The following is a 13,886-nucleotide window of genomic DNA, read 5'->3' on the forward strand; positions in this document are numbered from 1 at the left end:
CCAAGTATGCTAATTCAGCCATTTTAGAAGACGGTGTTAAAGAGCCGGAGACATATGAAGAAGCAATTAAGAATAAAGCTTGGCAGAAGGCAATGGAAGAAGAAGTTACATCCTTAAAGCAGAATCAAACGTGGGAATTGGTACCAATACCAAGAGATATAAAACCCATTTCCTGCAAGTGGGTTTATAAATTAAAGCGACGCCCAAATGGGTCGATTGAAGGATACAAGGCTCGTTTGGTGGCTCGAGGGTTCTCACAACAATATGGACTGGACTATGATGAAACATTTAGTCCAGTGGCGAAGATAACTACTGTACGGGTTCTGCTAGCTCTTGCAGCTAGTAAAGACTGGAAATTATGGCAGATGGATGTGAAGAATGCTTTCTTGCATGGAGAATTAGACCAGGAGATCTACATGAACCAACCAAAGGGATTTGAGGATGCAGTTAATCCCAATCATGTGTGCAAGCTGAGAAAAGCTCTTTACAGATTGAAGTAGGCACCAAGAGCCTGGTATGGTAAGATTGTTGAATTCCTTACACGAAGTGGTTACTCAGTTGCACATGCAGACTCAAACTTATTTGTCAAAGAAAAAGAAGGGAAGTTGGCAATTGTGTTGGTTTATGTGGATGACTTGATCATCACTGGGGATGACGAAAGTGAAATGCATCAAACAAGAGAAAATCTATCGGTGCGGTTCCAAATGAAAGAGTTGGGGGAGCTTAAGCACTTCTTGGGGCTAGAAGTCGATCGTACAAAGGAAGGGTTGTTCCTCTGCCAACAAAAGTATACAAGAGATATACTTCAAAAGTTTGGCATGTCGAAGTGTAAGCCAGTATCAACACCAATAAATCCAAATTCCAAGATATGTGCTCATGAAGGAAAAGAGTTGGACGATGGAACAATGTCGACAACTAGTAGGTAGCCTTATCTACCTAACTTTATCTCGGCCTGACATCGCTTATGCAGTTGGAGTTGTGAGTCAATACATGCAAAGTATGAATAAACCTCATTTGGATGCGGCCCGAAGAATCTTGAGATATGTTAAAGGTACAATTGACTATGTCTCTTGTATAAAATAGGAGAAGACTGCAAGTTGGTTGGATATTGTGATGCTGACTATGCAGGAGACCATGATACCCGAAAATCAACCATTGGGTATGTGTTCAAGCTCGGGTCGGGGCCAATATCATGGTGCAGTAAAAGACAACCAACAGTATCATTGTCAACCACGGAAGCGGAGTACAAAGCAGTAATGTTGGACTTACATCAAAAAGTTGACTATGCAGTACCACTTCACTGTGACAACCAATCTGCAATTCGGCTGATAGAAAATCCAGTATTTCATGTTAGAACAAAGCATGTGGGAAGTGAATTATCACTTTATCAGAGAAAAGGTCTTGACGGAAGAAATTGAGATGCGACAGATCAAGACCGATGACCAAATAGCAGACTTGTTCACCAAAGGGCTGAGTACTGGAAAATGTGAAGGTTTTCGCAGTCAACTTAACATGGTACGAAGAATGGGGGCTAGTGCTGAGGGGGAGTGTTAAAGATCATCACTAGCCCAATAGAACAAATATTATCTAGAAGACTTTAGCTTGTTCTAGAATGATCTAGAAGATTCTAGAACATTATGGAAGACTATGGAATACTCCAGAATATACCGGAAGAATCTAGAATACTCTAGAACAGCATGGAAGACCCTAGAAGGTTATGGATCATTATAGAATATACTGGAGCATCCTAGACCTCTCCAGAATATGGTAGAATATTCTAGAAACATATGGAAGCATATAGAGTATTTTAGATAGTTCTAGAGTTATCTAGTATGTAGTAAGTATATACTAGTATCTAGAACCTTCCTAAGAGGCCTATAAATAGGTATGGAGCTCATTTGCTCCAAACCATTCAAGAAAAGCTTCAAAGAAAGCAAAGTGTGTAGTAGTCTCTCAAAGAGTCAAGTTCTTCTTAAGTGTCTTAATAAAATTGTTGTTATTTCCCATATAAAGAGTCGTGTTCAACACATAGTACTAGACCTCCTTCTCCTTTGAATGAAAGATCAGAAGAAGTACAGGTGCAATCCGGTAATCCATGACTCCTCAATTTCTTCTCCCTCCTCAACGAGGAACACTTCATTTGGTTCTTCTGGTACGTAGTAAGGCTTAAAACCTGCATACTTCCAATACTCTGGATCGACGTAGGGCTTATCAGTTGCTTCCTTATCTTTGATGATCGTGTAAAACTAAATATTCCAAGATCCTGCTACGGTTGTTTTGAGTGAAACTGGACCAGCAGTCTGATAAGCTTTGCACCTCCACTGAATTATAGAATCCAGTAGAGTTCTTTCTGTCAACTCAAATTCATCTTTAATCAGTATCTCCCCAACAGATCCGAACACAGGATCCTCTTTGAAGTTAACATCCATCTTATAGGTTTGTTCGCACGAAGAGCATTGCGATAAATATTGAAAATCACATCTATCAAACATACAGAGGAGATTACCAATAGCTAATGAACTCACTCTAATCAATTCAATGATTCATGTCTCATTTCCTTTCTCGTAGTACTGAAATCGAAGCTTGCCTGAATATTAGAAACATAAATCTACATGATCAAACTTACATCAGCGACGTATTCTCCTTTATCTCCATTCACACCGAAGCTCACCAATCCATCACAGCGACATTTTAGCTCGAGTTTAAAGCTCTCAGGAGCTAGCACTTCCATGTTCACCTTGCGTTGATACAGAACGTAGATGGTGTAACTCTGAGCCATGGTAGGTAAAAGAGTAGTTTGTATCACTACTACCAGATATCTATTTATAATACAGAGCGTATGATAGCAGTCTGTAGTCTGTTACAAGGCGCGCACGCTTAAGAAAGGGGTAAATGACAAACGCGTGATTGGACGGTTGTAACAAAAAAACTATCTCATACAACTTAATAGAAAAGGGTAATTTTAAAGGGTGTTGTTATTTACTCAATAAACCCTAATCTAAGGCCCTGTTTGATACGCATCTATCCAGGTTCATACAGATATTTCCCAGGTTCAAACAGATCTTTCTGACTGAATGGACTGGAAAGACTGTTTGATTTGCACAAATAAATGGTCTTTCCTGGTAAGCCTCAAAATCATATCTTTCTAGCTGAACGGGCTAGAAAGACAATTATGCACCAAACCCCGCCTCTTTCTTTCTTTCTTGGATTATTATTTTTTTTTTAAATTTCGTTTTTATTGAATTATTACCTTTTTAATGTATTACTTTATATTAAGAAATATTATTTTAATATATAATATTTATGTATTAATAAATATTATTTTATTGGATTATTAATTTCTTTTAAATAATTCTTTTTTTTTTGCATTTCCTTTTTATGGATTAATTCTTTTTATTGGATTATTTTATATTCATAAATATTATTTATAATATATAATATTTATATATTAATAAATACTACTTTATTGGATTATTAATTTCTTTTAGTTAATTTTCGTTAATTTATTTTTATTGGATTAATTCTTTTTTTTTGGACACCACCACCACCATCCTAATTTATTTAAAAAAAATATCATCCATCCCACCACTATCAGACATAAACTGGGTCATTTTTCATCATTCAACACATTCAATCAGACCTACAATCAAACAACATGGTTTTTTTTCCCAGTCAGAAAACTTTCCTAAACAACACTTTACGTCTTTACCAGACAGTTTTTTCTCAGACAGAAACTATTAAACGGTACCTAAACAAGCTAGTCTAAACATTTATATCTAATTATTTCCATTAATATGTGTTGCTAAATAGCGTGTACATATTTCTTTTTATTAAAGTCAACTCCATTAAATTTTGTGATTCCATCTTTTTAAAAATCATTACACTAAAAATTTATTATTTATCTTTATAATATTTTGTTTAAAAAAACTTTAACTTAATTGTTTATCTGTAGTTTGTAATTTGTAATTTTATACTTATTATATTGGGTATCTTAAGTTTTATAAGCAAAATATTCGAAAGAATTTTTCCAAATCGTTCAATACTTGGTAAAAAAAAACAGGAAAAGTCTCAATATTTTAGGAAAAGTTTCACTTTAGTCCCAAATTTTATTTTTTGAATAGAAAATTCTCGATTGTTTGATTTTACATGATAATATGCGACATGATACACATAGTTTTCACTTTTCACCGAGAAATAGATACGACGTAGACCTAGTAATTAACAAGTATAACACCTGGAGAAAATAAAATGCCCTAATTAATTTGGGCCTATAAAATATATGACCTTTCATTCAACTATGTATTATAAAATACTTTTATATCAATGTATAATACTTTTTAAATGTCGTTTTATTACTCATTCAACTATGTATTATAAAATACTTTTATATCAATGTATAATACTTTATAAAATGTAGGATTTTTTCATTTTTGAATTCATTGGTATTACGTTCAACGGTTCAACCCAACCATTCATTAAGATATATTTTTATTTCATCTATATACATAATCAAAACAAATAATTTTTATCAATTCCTTTAACAATCCGAACCAATTCAAGTTTTTATTATTATAAAATAATTAAAACTATCCAAAATATAGAATATTAGTCTTTATCTATAGAGAAAAAATTAGAAACTTTTTTCTATGTTTTATTTTTATTTTTAAAGAAATAAAGCCTAATTAAATATTTATAAGCTTATTTAAGAAAAGAAAAAACAATAAAAGCAATTGAAAATCTACATCAATGACATATATTACTATAATTAGAAAAAAGATCATCAATGGAAATAATTTTAAAGTTTTGATTTTGTGCCTTGAAGTTTAAAATCAAGGTACCCTTGAATTTATCATTTTAAAAAATATTTTATTTATGAGTTTTTTTTCTACACCTTATTCTAATTTCTCTACACACCAGTCTAGACGGACATTAAATATATCATATTTATTAGCGGTTCTTTGAATCATATTATATTAACCTTATTATTATATAAACGTTTCGTTTTAAACTTTTTTAATAAGCTAAATAACATTAAATTTATAAAATAAGAGAAAATGACAAAAATAGCCAATTACACTAATTGCATTACAAAAATAGCCAAAAAAAATCGAGATTACATATTTAGCCACCCATTTCGCAGATGAAAAGGTCTCATCTGCGAAATGGGCTTCTCATCTGCGAAAGTACAAGTGCCTGAAGCACAGTTGTGCTTCAGGCACTTGTACTTTCGCAGATGATAATTTTTTTTTTTTTTTTTTAAATTTTTTCGGTATAAATAGGGGTAATTTCGCAGATGGAGAAGGTCTCATCTGCGAAATCCTCTGATCCTATCTGCGAAATGATGCAATTTTTTTTTTTTTTTTTTTTTTTAAGTTTGACTATGGAATGAATTGGTTTGACTACGAAATGAGATAGAGAGTATTTCACAAACAAATAACAACCAAAATGATATTTTTTCTACAAAAGTTTTTATATAGCAAAACCCATTTCATAGTCAAACCAATTCATTCCATAGTCAAACTTAAAAAAAAAAAAAAAAATTGCATCATTTCGCAGATAGGATCAGAGGATTTCGCAGATGGGACCTTCTCCATCTGCGAAATTACCCCTATTTATACCGAAAAAATTTAAAAAAAAAAATTATCATCTGCGAAAGTACAAGTGCCTGAAGCACAACTGTGCTTCAGGCACTTGTACTTTCGCAGATGAGAAGCCCATTTCGCAGATGGGACCTTCTCATCTGCGAAATGGGTGGCTAAATATGTAATCTCGATTTTTTTTGGCTATTTTTGTAATGCAATTAGTGTAATTGGCTATTTTTGTCATTTTCTCATAAAATAATTATGTCATACATACAGTACGATTTTAAATACAATTAATCCTATCGAACCAAGTAATACAAATAGACATCCTAATTTCCATAACTGCTATCCGTGCTTTTTTTTTTTTTTTTTTTTTTTTTTTTTTTTTTTTGTAAAATAACATTACTTTTACCTTATTATATATCTACATTTGTTTTTATTTTGTTTAGCTTTTAAATTGAAACATATAAAAATAAAATTTTAATCAAATTTAAATATTTATAAAATTTCCTTGCCATATCATACTCTAAAGGACATGATTAAGATTTTATTTAGGTCATATTTATCTAATCTAATAAATGAAAATCATTTTTGCCAAATATCATGTTCTTATTGATTTTGTCATATGTCATTTTCTAAAAGTTTTTGAATTATTTTTTTTTTCATTTTTCATTTTCTTGTATTTTTCATTTTTTTTTTAAATTTAAAATCCGTATTTTAGTGATATATATATATATATATATATATATATATATATATATATATATATATATATATATATATATATATATATATATAAAGTAGATCATTCTTTTAAATTTCATAATAAATGTTCTAAAATCTTTCAAATATCTTACATTATATGTATTTATATAAATTTATTATTTTAAAAAATATATTATGTTTATAACTTTATATTAATTTTTTTTCTAAACCCATATAATATACGGGTTTCACATCTGGTTATATAATAGTTTTTAAAAAATATAATTATATTTTTTTAAAAAAATAATTATTTATTTATATTATATTATTAATTAAAAGTAAAGTGTAATCATTACTTAATTAATAATGGCATTTGACTAAAAGTTGTTTTTTACTCGTTATTAGGAAAATCAACTATAATAAATGAAGATCCATATCTCTAATGAGTTTTGATACTTGTCATTTTATCATATTTTTGAAATCTCTTCTCTATACTAATAAAAGAGTAGTTCTTTTGCCATGTGTCACAATATTAGACATTTTAATTAATGTGTTGCCACTTGTCAATCTATTAGTTTTCCATTTTAAATTTATTAGACCTCCTCATTAATGTGATTCTATTTTAAATTTTAAATTTTAAATTATTGTTTTCATTAATTCACAAATAAAAAATATCTAATATATATTAAAAATTAATTTTATATATTTATTTGAATCAATGATTATAATTTCACATAACTAATAAAAAATATCTCTTAAATTAATAATTTATTTAAAATAACTTATTAATAATTTTTAGTTTTTACTATAAAAGTTTGATTAATTTTATAACCGTGGTTCCCACGGGTTATAAACTAATTAAATAATATTCACATGTCAATTTCTAGGTTTTTCTAATTTTTTAAATTAAAAAATCACATAATACTTATATATGCAAAGTATTAAATGTATTAAATATGATAGTCATTGCAATTAATTCGTTTTTCTTTCCTTATTTCAAAATTTTATTTAAAAAAATATTTAATATTTAATTTTTTTAATCAACCCGTATTATACACGGGTTTTACTCCTAGTAGACGAAAAAAGTAGATCCAAAATGAAATATAGTATAATCAATTGGTGTGTCTATAATAAGACATTTTATTTATATAACTAGTATACGGTACAACGTAAATCCAAGACTTATTTCGCGCGGCTGCCTGAATTCAGCTTCTTTACTTCTTTAGTTTTTTACTTCTTTAGTTCAATTTCAAGTAAGTTAATTTGTTTATTTTTAAAATATACAAAATTTAAAATTACAATCATTTTATTCACTCGTTAGAAAACTATCTTATGGTGTTATTTGCGATTTTAATCTTATATCTGTCTTTAGGGATGAGCAAAAGGATCGAACCGCCCGGAACCGAACCGAACCGTCATGGCCCTCTGGCCCTACACTCTATCACATCTGATCTCAGTCTAGTCAATCACAAAGGGATAACTGGTAAAACCAGTAGCACTAACCGCCACAAATCATGGTACCCGAACCACGCGATCCCTTCTCAATTTGCTACAAATCATGGTACTCGAACCATGTGATCACCCCTTAGTTTGCAACTTAGAACCTCTAGGATTTTCCCTGTTTCGAGTATGGGTCCTCTACTTTCAGTAGTATAGGCCCATACTACCTGCCATATCTACTCATACTTTCCACACGGATCATCCCAGATTTCCTAAGTAGCTACTCAACCTTCTCGATCACTAATCCCGATAACCCTGGCCGCTCCCCAACGAATACTCTCCTCTATCAATGTACTCATCTGACTAAGGTCACTCCCTAGGCTCATCCTAGGTCCTCACACTTTTCTACCATCAGCTGCTGAAGAACTCCTTATGATGCCAGTCATCTACCTCCTGAATATCGTCATATTCACTTAGTAGTTGACGCCCATCATCAGGAGTTCCACAAAGCACGAAGCAAGCAACATTCAGGAATTGAATCATCTCCACACGTACAACCACTATAGGTTACAACTCTACTCGCTCTATTCACACTCAAAAGGTATCACCAAACTCAAGCAACTCTACCCCACGCGGTATCTGACTACTCTTTCAGTAGGCTCCTCCAATGCTCATCTAGGTATCTCTCCTAGATTACTCCTCTACTCGAAGCTCTCTCCCAAATATACTAATGTTTAACTAATTTATATCGCACAATGCATGGTCACACATAATTTAACACATAATCAATTATGAATTATGATGAAGGTATGTAAAATTGATTTAACAAACACAATTATATTCACAATATATGTGCTACAGCACAGCCAAATTTTAGCATGGTAATAATCTAATAGTCTAATAGTCACTAAATTATTAGGTATCTCTCCTAGATTGGTTTGATCTTAGCTGTAATAATCTAATAGTCACTAAATTATTAGGTATCAAGTTCATGCAATTCAATATTCACTAAACTACACAGAACATGAATTCAAGCAATCTAAGTATCAAATTTTAGCATGGTAGATATAAACAATCAACACAAGCATATAACCAACTAGTAAAATCCGTAATCAAATAACTAATCCATGAGTTCAAGTTTCATCTAGCTAAACAGAAGCAACTAGATTCAGCTACTCATGGCTAAAATCAAACACACAATCTCAACTAATAAGAACATAGTAAATGTACCAAATTAAGAGTAAAGTTATGATCTTCAACTCCTACTCCTTCCTTGAATGTTAATACAAATTCTCTGACTTTTTCTTATCTGGAAATCGTCTTCAGAAACTTCTATTCTCCAGCCAACCTCCAAAATTCGTAAGCACCAAGGATATTTATAGTTTTCGAAATTACCCTTCTCACGTCGTGAGAAAAGGCTTCTCACGTCATGAGACCAGTCCTAATCCGTATCAAACACGTACTCTGGCCTCCGGATGCTTATCTTCTATAATCTTAACACTCATGTCGTTAGATATGATTCCTCACGTCGTGAGGTTGTCTTTTTTGCTGAATTCTTCATTTTTAAGTTTTAAACCTCCAAAGTTCTTATCATTGTCGCTCTTGGTCATTTTTCTTCAAGATGGTTCCTTTTGGCTGCAAAATATAATTAAACCTTATAAGTACAATTTATCTTTGCAAATAACCAAAATATGTATAAAAATGTATCAAAATATTGCCTAAAAATGTGTATAAATATGACAAAATCACTTACCATCTATTTAAGCGAGTAAAAGATGCTTCTACAGATACATCGAACTTACTCGGCTTTTATTCGGAACCTTATCGTATATCATAGTTAACGGCCTTTATAGTGATACACTATTCATTACCTAAGTTTAACCACTTAGTGTTCCCATTCGACTATAACCGTTAATCCTCAGAGCGAGATACAGATGTATAGATCTATACGGGTTGACACCCCCACCTGCGGTTGCTACCTACAACCTCGGATCAATTGAAGCGGATGATAATTATCTTTAGTTTATCCACGACGTCTAATGAAGCGTCGTAAGAGATTATATCTAGTCACATAGCTCAGTTATAGAACTCACTATAGGCATTAATCAGATTATTTATCTAAAAACCATGGATTCAGTTTCTCTATTTATTAAACATTTTAAGTAAGGATTTACTCATGATTTCTTTAGTAACCACAGATTCGGTTTCTTTGTTTATCAAACATTTTGAGTAAGGATTTACTCACGATTTATCCAGAAACCACAAATTCGGTTTATCTGTTTATCAAACATTTTAAGTAATGATTTACTCATGCTTTCTCTATAAACCGGATTCGGTTTCTTTGTTTATCAAACATTTTGAGTAAGGATTTACTCACGATTTCTCTAGAAACCACAAATTCGGTTTCTCTGTTTATTAAATGTTTTGAGTATGGATTTACTCATGATTTCTCTTTTTATCAAACATTTTGAGTATGAATTTACTTATGATTTCTTTATTATCAAACATTTAAGTATGGATTTACTTATGATTTCTCTGCTTAACAAGCATTTTATGTATGGATTTACATATGGTTTATCTCTTTATTAAGCATTTTAAGTATGAATTTACTTATGGTTTATCTATTTATCAAACATTTTAAGTATGGATTTACTTATGATTTATCTCTCTAACAAACATTTCAAGTATGGATTTACTTATGTTTTATCTCTTTATTAAACATGGTTTTAACTACAAAAGGAATACTCTTTAGACATTTAATGCATCATTACTACGGTTAGCAGAAAACATGTAACTCTCACAAACCTTTGTATTGACTCTCAAATTACATGTATTCTCAGGAGATCAATGAACCAGTTTTTAGCTGAAGAAACGTTCATGAATTTCGGGCAACCTAGTTGTATCTAGCTTTTGTTTTATCGGCCTATCTGTTAAGGCAATCTATGAAAATATTATTATTATTGTATGAACCATGTATTTGAACCTTAAAGGGAGATATAACTATTGTGATGTTATTGTTGTAACTTGTGATGTATATTCAATTTGCTTGCGATCCATGAACTAAGTCGCACAACCCAACGTATTCAGCCGCCTTAGCCGGGGGTGTGATAGATTATCTTAATAAGTTCTTGTTTTTGAAGGAACTAAAAAGAAATGTCTTTTTTGGCAATGGGGTGGTGAAGATAAAGGATCTGACTCAATTGAAGTGAGGATATCAATTTTATGAAATGATTTTAATGTTTACAAAGTGAAGATAAATAAGGAATTGGCATAATAAATAATTGGCATAATTGAGAAGGAATTTGTGAATCCATAAATTCCTTCTTAGTATCACTACAAGAGATCAAGCAATAGACTTTGTTTGTTTTTCTCTTCTCTAAGCCCTAAATCAATATATAAATAACAATTTTATTCTGTTTATTTCATGTCAATAAATATAATTGTATACCTAACGAATCTGGTAGCCGACTTGCTTCTAATAAGAATTGAAAAAAGTGTAAGTCTATTGGGGTTTTTAAGTTTTTTAGACAAAAGGTTACGTTCGTTGGGTTTTTTTAACAAACATAACACAACTGAGGTTTCGTGAAAGGTTTCGAAACTTCGTTGGTCTTACAAGTCATTTCCCCAATATTTAATTACACATAATAAGTCATGCCTTCTATTTCTCTTCGTTGAGTTCTATTAGGCGGTTGGTTCTAATGAGAATTGAACAAAAGTGCAAGTTAGTTGTGTTTTTTTTAGACAAAATGTTAAGTTCGTTAGGTTTTTCTTGATAAACAAAACATAATTGAGGTTTTTTGAACGGTTTGGAAACAACCTAGATTTGTAAGTCATTTTACTTGTAATAAAACAACGTGTACATAAGTCATTTAATAAAACAATGTGTACATAAATACACGTATGGCCCTTGGTACAAATAAAGAATCTTTTTAGATAAACGAAATCAAATTTCTTCAAGATTACAATACGAGGGCATGGTAATGTTACATTAAACTACAACGATGGATGTATATTTATTGGCGAAAAGAGCAAAAGAGAAGAAAAAAAAAATCAGACATAATTAATAACAACGTTCATGCATGCGTATGCATCATGAAGAGAAATTAACAATAAGGAAAAGCTCATGATCAGATGAAGCTTTTTCTCGTAAATGATTAGAGTGCTCGTGATTTTACAATGTCGAAGCTCATCTCACTTGGGTCCGTGGCTTGCAACTCGACTTGGATTCCATCCAATTCTCTCTTGAATCTGTCCTTAGAGCTTGCATACACCATCTTTGCTCTCACCTTGGCTGTATCTGGTGCCCTGTTTTTTTATTTATAAACATATAGATTCAAAGTTTCAGATGGAACGTAAACAAAAACCGAGTTAATTATTGGAAGAAGAAGAAGAAAAAAGAATTGGTTAGCAACCAAGCAATAAAGAAGATCTTGCTTTTCTGGCAATTCTCATCAGTGATAAAGTCAAAGTCAAAGACAGCATAGCGACATTCATCACGAGGGAGAGAGTTTGTGAAATCCTCGTAGTTCTCATCTGGGCTTCCGATCTTATCCACAATCACCTGTTGCTGTTCGATCTTGAAAGTAATGAATCGGTAGTTCCTCTTTGATTTTAGCTCCAAAAACTTCAACTTACATTCGTCATCCACAGCCATGCCAGATGCCGCGTTCGCCTAACGCACAAACATTATATCATCATCACAACAAACAAAAAATATAATGTTCATCGATCATTACAATGTGCATGGATCATGCAGAAAATAACGTAAAAGTTAATCATGATTAACATGAAAACAAACAAAATCCTCTGTTTCTTGATACAACAGACATGAATTTGTGGCATATTAATCAAGAACGAGTACCATGGGAAAGGATCATGCATGTAGAAACACACGTTAACGTTAAACAAATCCAAATCTTTGAGGGTTTTTTTTTTTCTGCGCTTTTCATGTAAATGAGATGAATTGATATGATAGAGGGAGGAAAGAGATGCATACGTACCATGGTTGTTGGAGTAATGGAGGAATCAGATTGACAACAAAATTGCAAGAAAGAAAGAAAAGAAAGTATGAGGAGAGATGCTTGAAAACTGGAGAAGTTTTAGTGAAGGAATTAGATGAAAGAAATTTGCGGGGAAAGTAGAGATCTTAAGGGGGAAAATTGAAGGTTGAGAAATTCGTCTTTCAGCCTCTTTTGCCTGACCACTCATCCACTCCTATTCCCATTATTTCATTCTATGGATAATATTTTTCTAATAACATCTCATCTCCTTAATTAATTAATATATATATAGTTAAATATTTACAATACTTTTAACTAATAACACAAGAATAAACATGTTTGGTTGTCAAACAAAAATGTAATTTATAGATATCGGAATATTTTAACTGTTTTTTATGTTTTATATTGTTATTTTCTTCAATGGAAAGTCATAAATAGTTTATGAATGATTAACTTGCGCACTAAAACAACTTACATCGTGCGCGCAAGCATATTATGTCCATGACTAATTAAACCTTCACTCCATATCTTTTCAAACCATTTGATGTTTAATAATCATAAATTTGTAATTACGGGTGTCTATAAGACTATTGGGTGTGGGCAACGGTGTTTCCATGTTATGACATGTTATAACATGAAATGGAGGTGGTGTTCCCATGTTATTAAATGTTATAACATTGTGTTAAGATGAGAGAGATAGAAAGAAAAAGAGAAAAAAAAATGATTTGATTGGGTGTTATCTCTCGTTTCCGTTACCACATCTAATAGCACAAAGATAGGGCGGTGTTCTAGCCGTTATCCTACGTTTTTAGGCGTTTTAGGGTGCCACGCTATAATAATAGGAGTGGGTGTTGCCCACTCCTAGTAGTCTAAAGATGTGTCACATGGGCAACCGTATAGAACTCATGACATAAGCAGACCCACATAATATGTATATACGTAATTGAACAAAAATATTTAAATAATTAATTAACTCCAAAAGAAATCAAAAAATTATTGTTTATTTTATTATTTCATTAGATAACTTATAAAAATAAAAATAAATTCATAGAAGGTGGTTGATAAAAATAAATATATTTTTAGATAATACTAATAGATATCAGTTATCATATATAATATATTGTGAATCTTTGATTTTTTAAGTTTGCTTGTATGCATA

At 31.4% G+C, this 13,886-nt stretch overlaps 1 protein-coding gene across 1 annotated transcript; it reads right to left on the bottom strand.

The window, feature by feature from the left end:
* Nucleotides 1-11,640: 11,640 nt before the first annotated feature.
* LOC111900791 (actin-depolymerizing factor 7) lies at nt 11,641-12,956 on the bottom strand. Its single transcript, XM_023896674.3, has 3 exons — nt 12,728-12,956; nt 12,140-12,399; nt 11,641-12,032 (listed from the first exon to the last, which is right to left on the bottom strand). Exons 1-3 carry the CDS (start codon nt 12,728-12,730, stop codon nt 11,882-11,884), a joined length of 414 nt encoding a protein of 137 aa, XP_023752442.1. The 5' UTR covers nt 12,731-12,956; the 3' UTR covers nt 11,641-11,881.
* Between the last annotated feature and the right edge of the window lie 930 nt (nt 12,957-13,886).

Source organism: Lactuca sativa, chromosome 8, assembly GCF_002870075.4.
Source record: "Lactuca sativa cultivar Salinas chromosome 8, Lsat_Salinas_v11, whole genome shotgun sequence".
Classification (NCBI taxonomy): domain Eukaryota; kingdom Viridiplantae; phylum Streptophyta; class Magnoliopsida; order Asterales; family Asteraceae; genus Lactuca; species Lactuca sativa.

Bases quoted from the DNA above. Each gene is read 5' to 3' on its own strand.
- LOC111900791 (XM_023896674.3), bottom strand. The intron at 12,033-12,139 runs GTTGCTAACCAA...ATAAAAAAACAG, and splicing joins AAGATCTTCTTTATTGCTTG to GGCACCAGATACAGCCAAGG.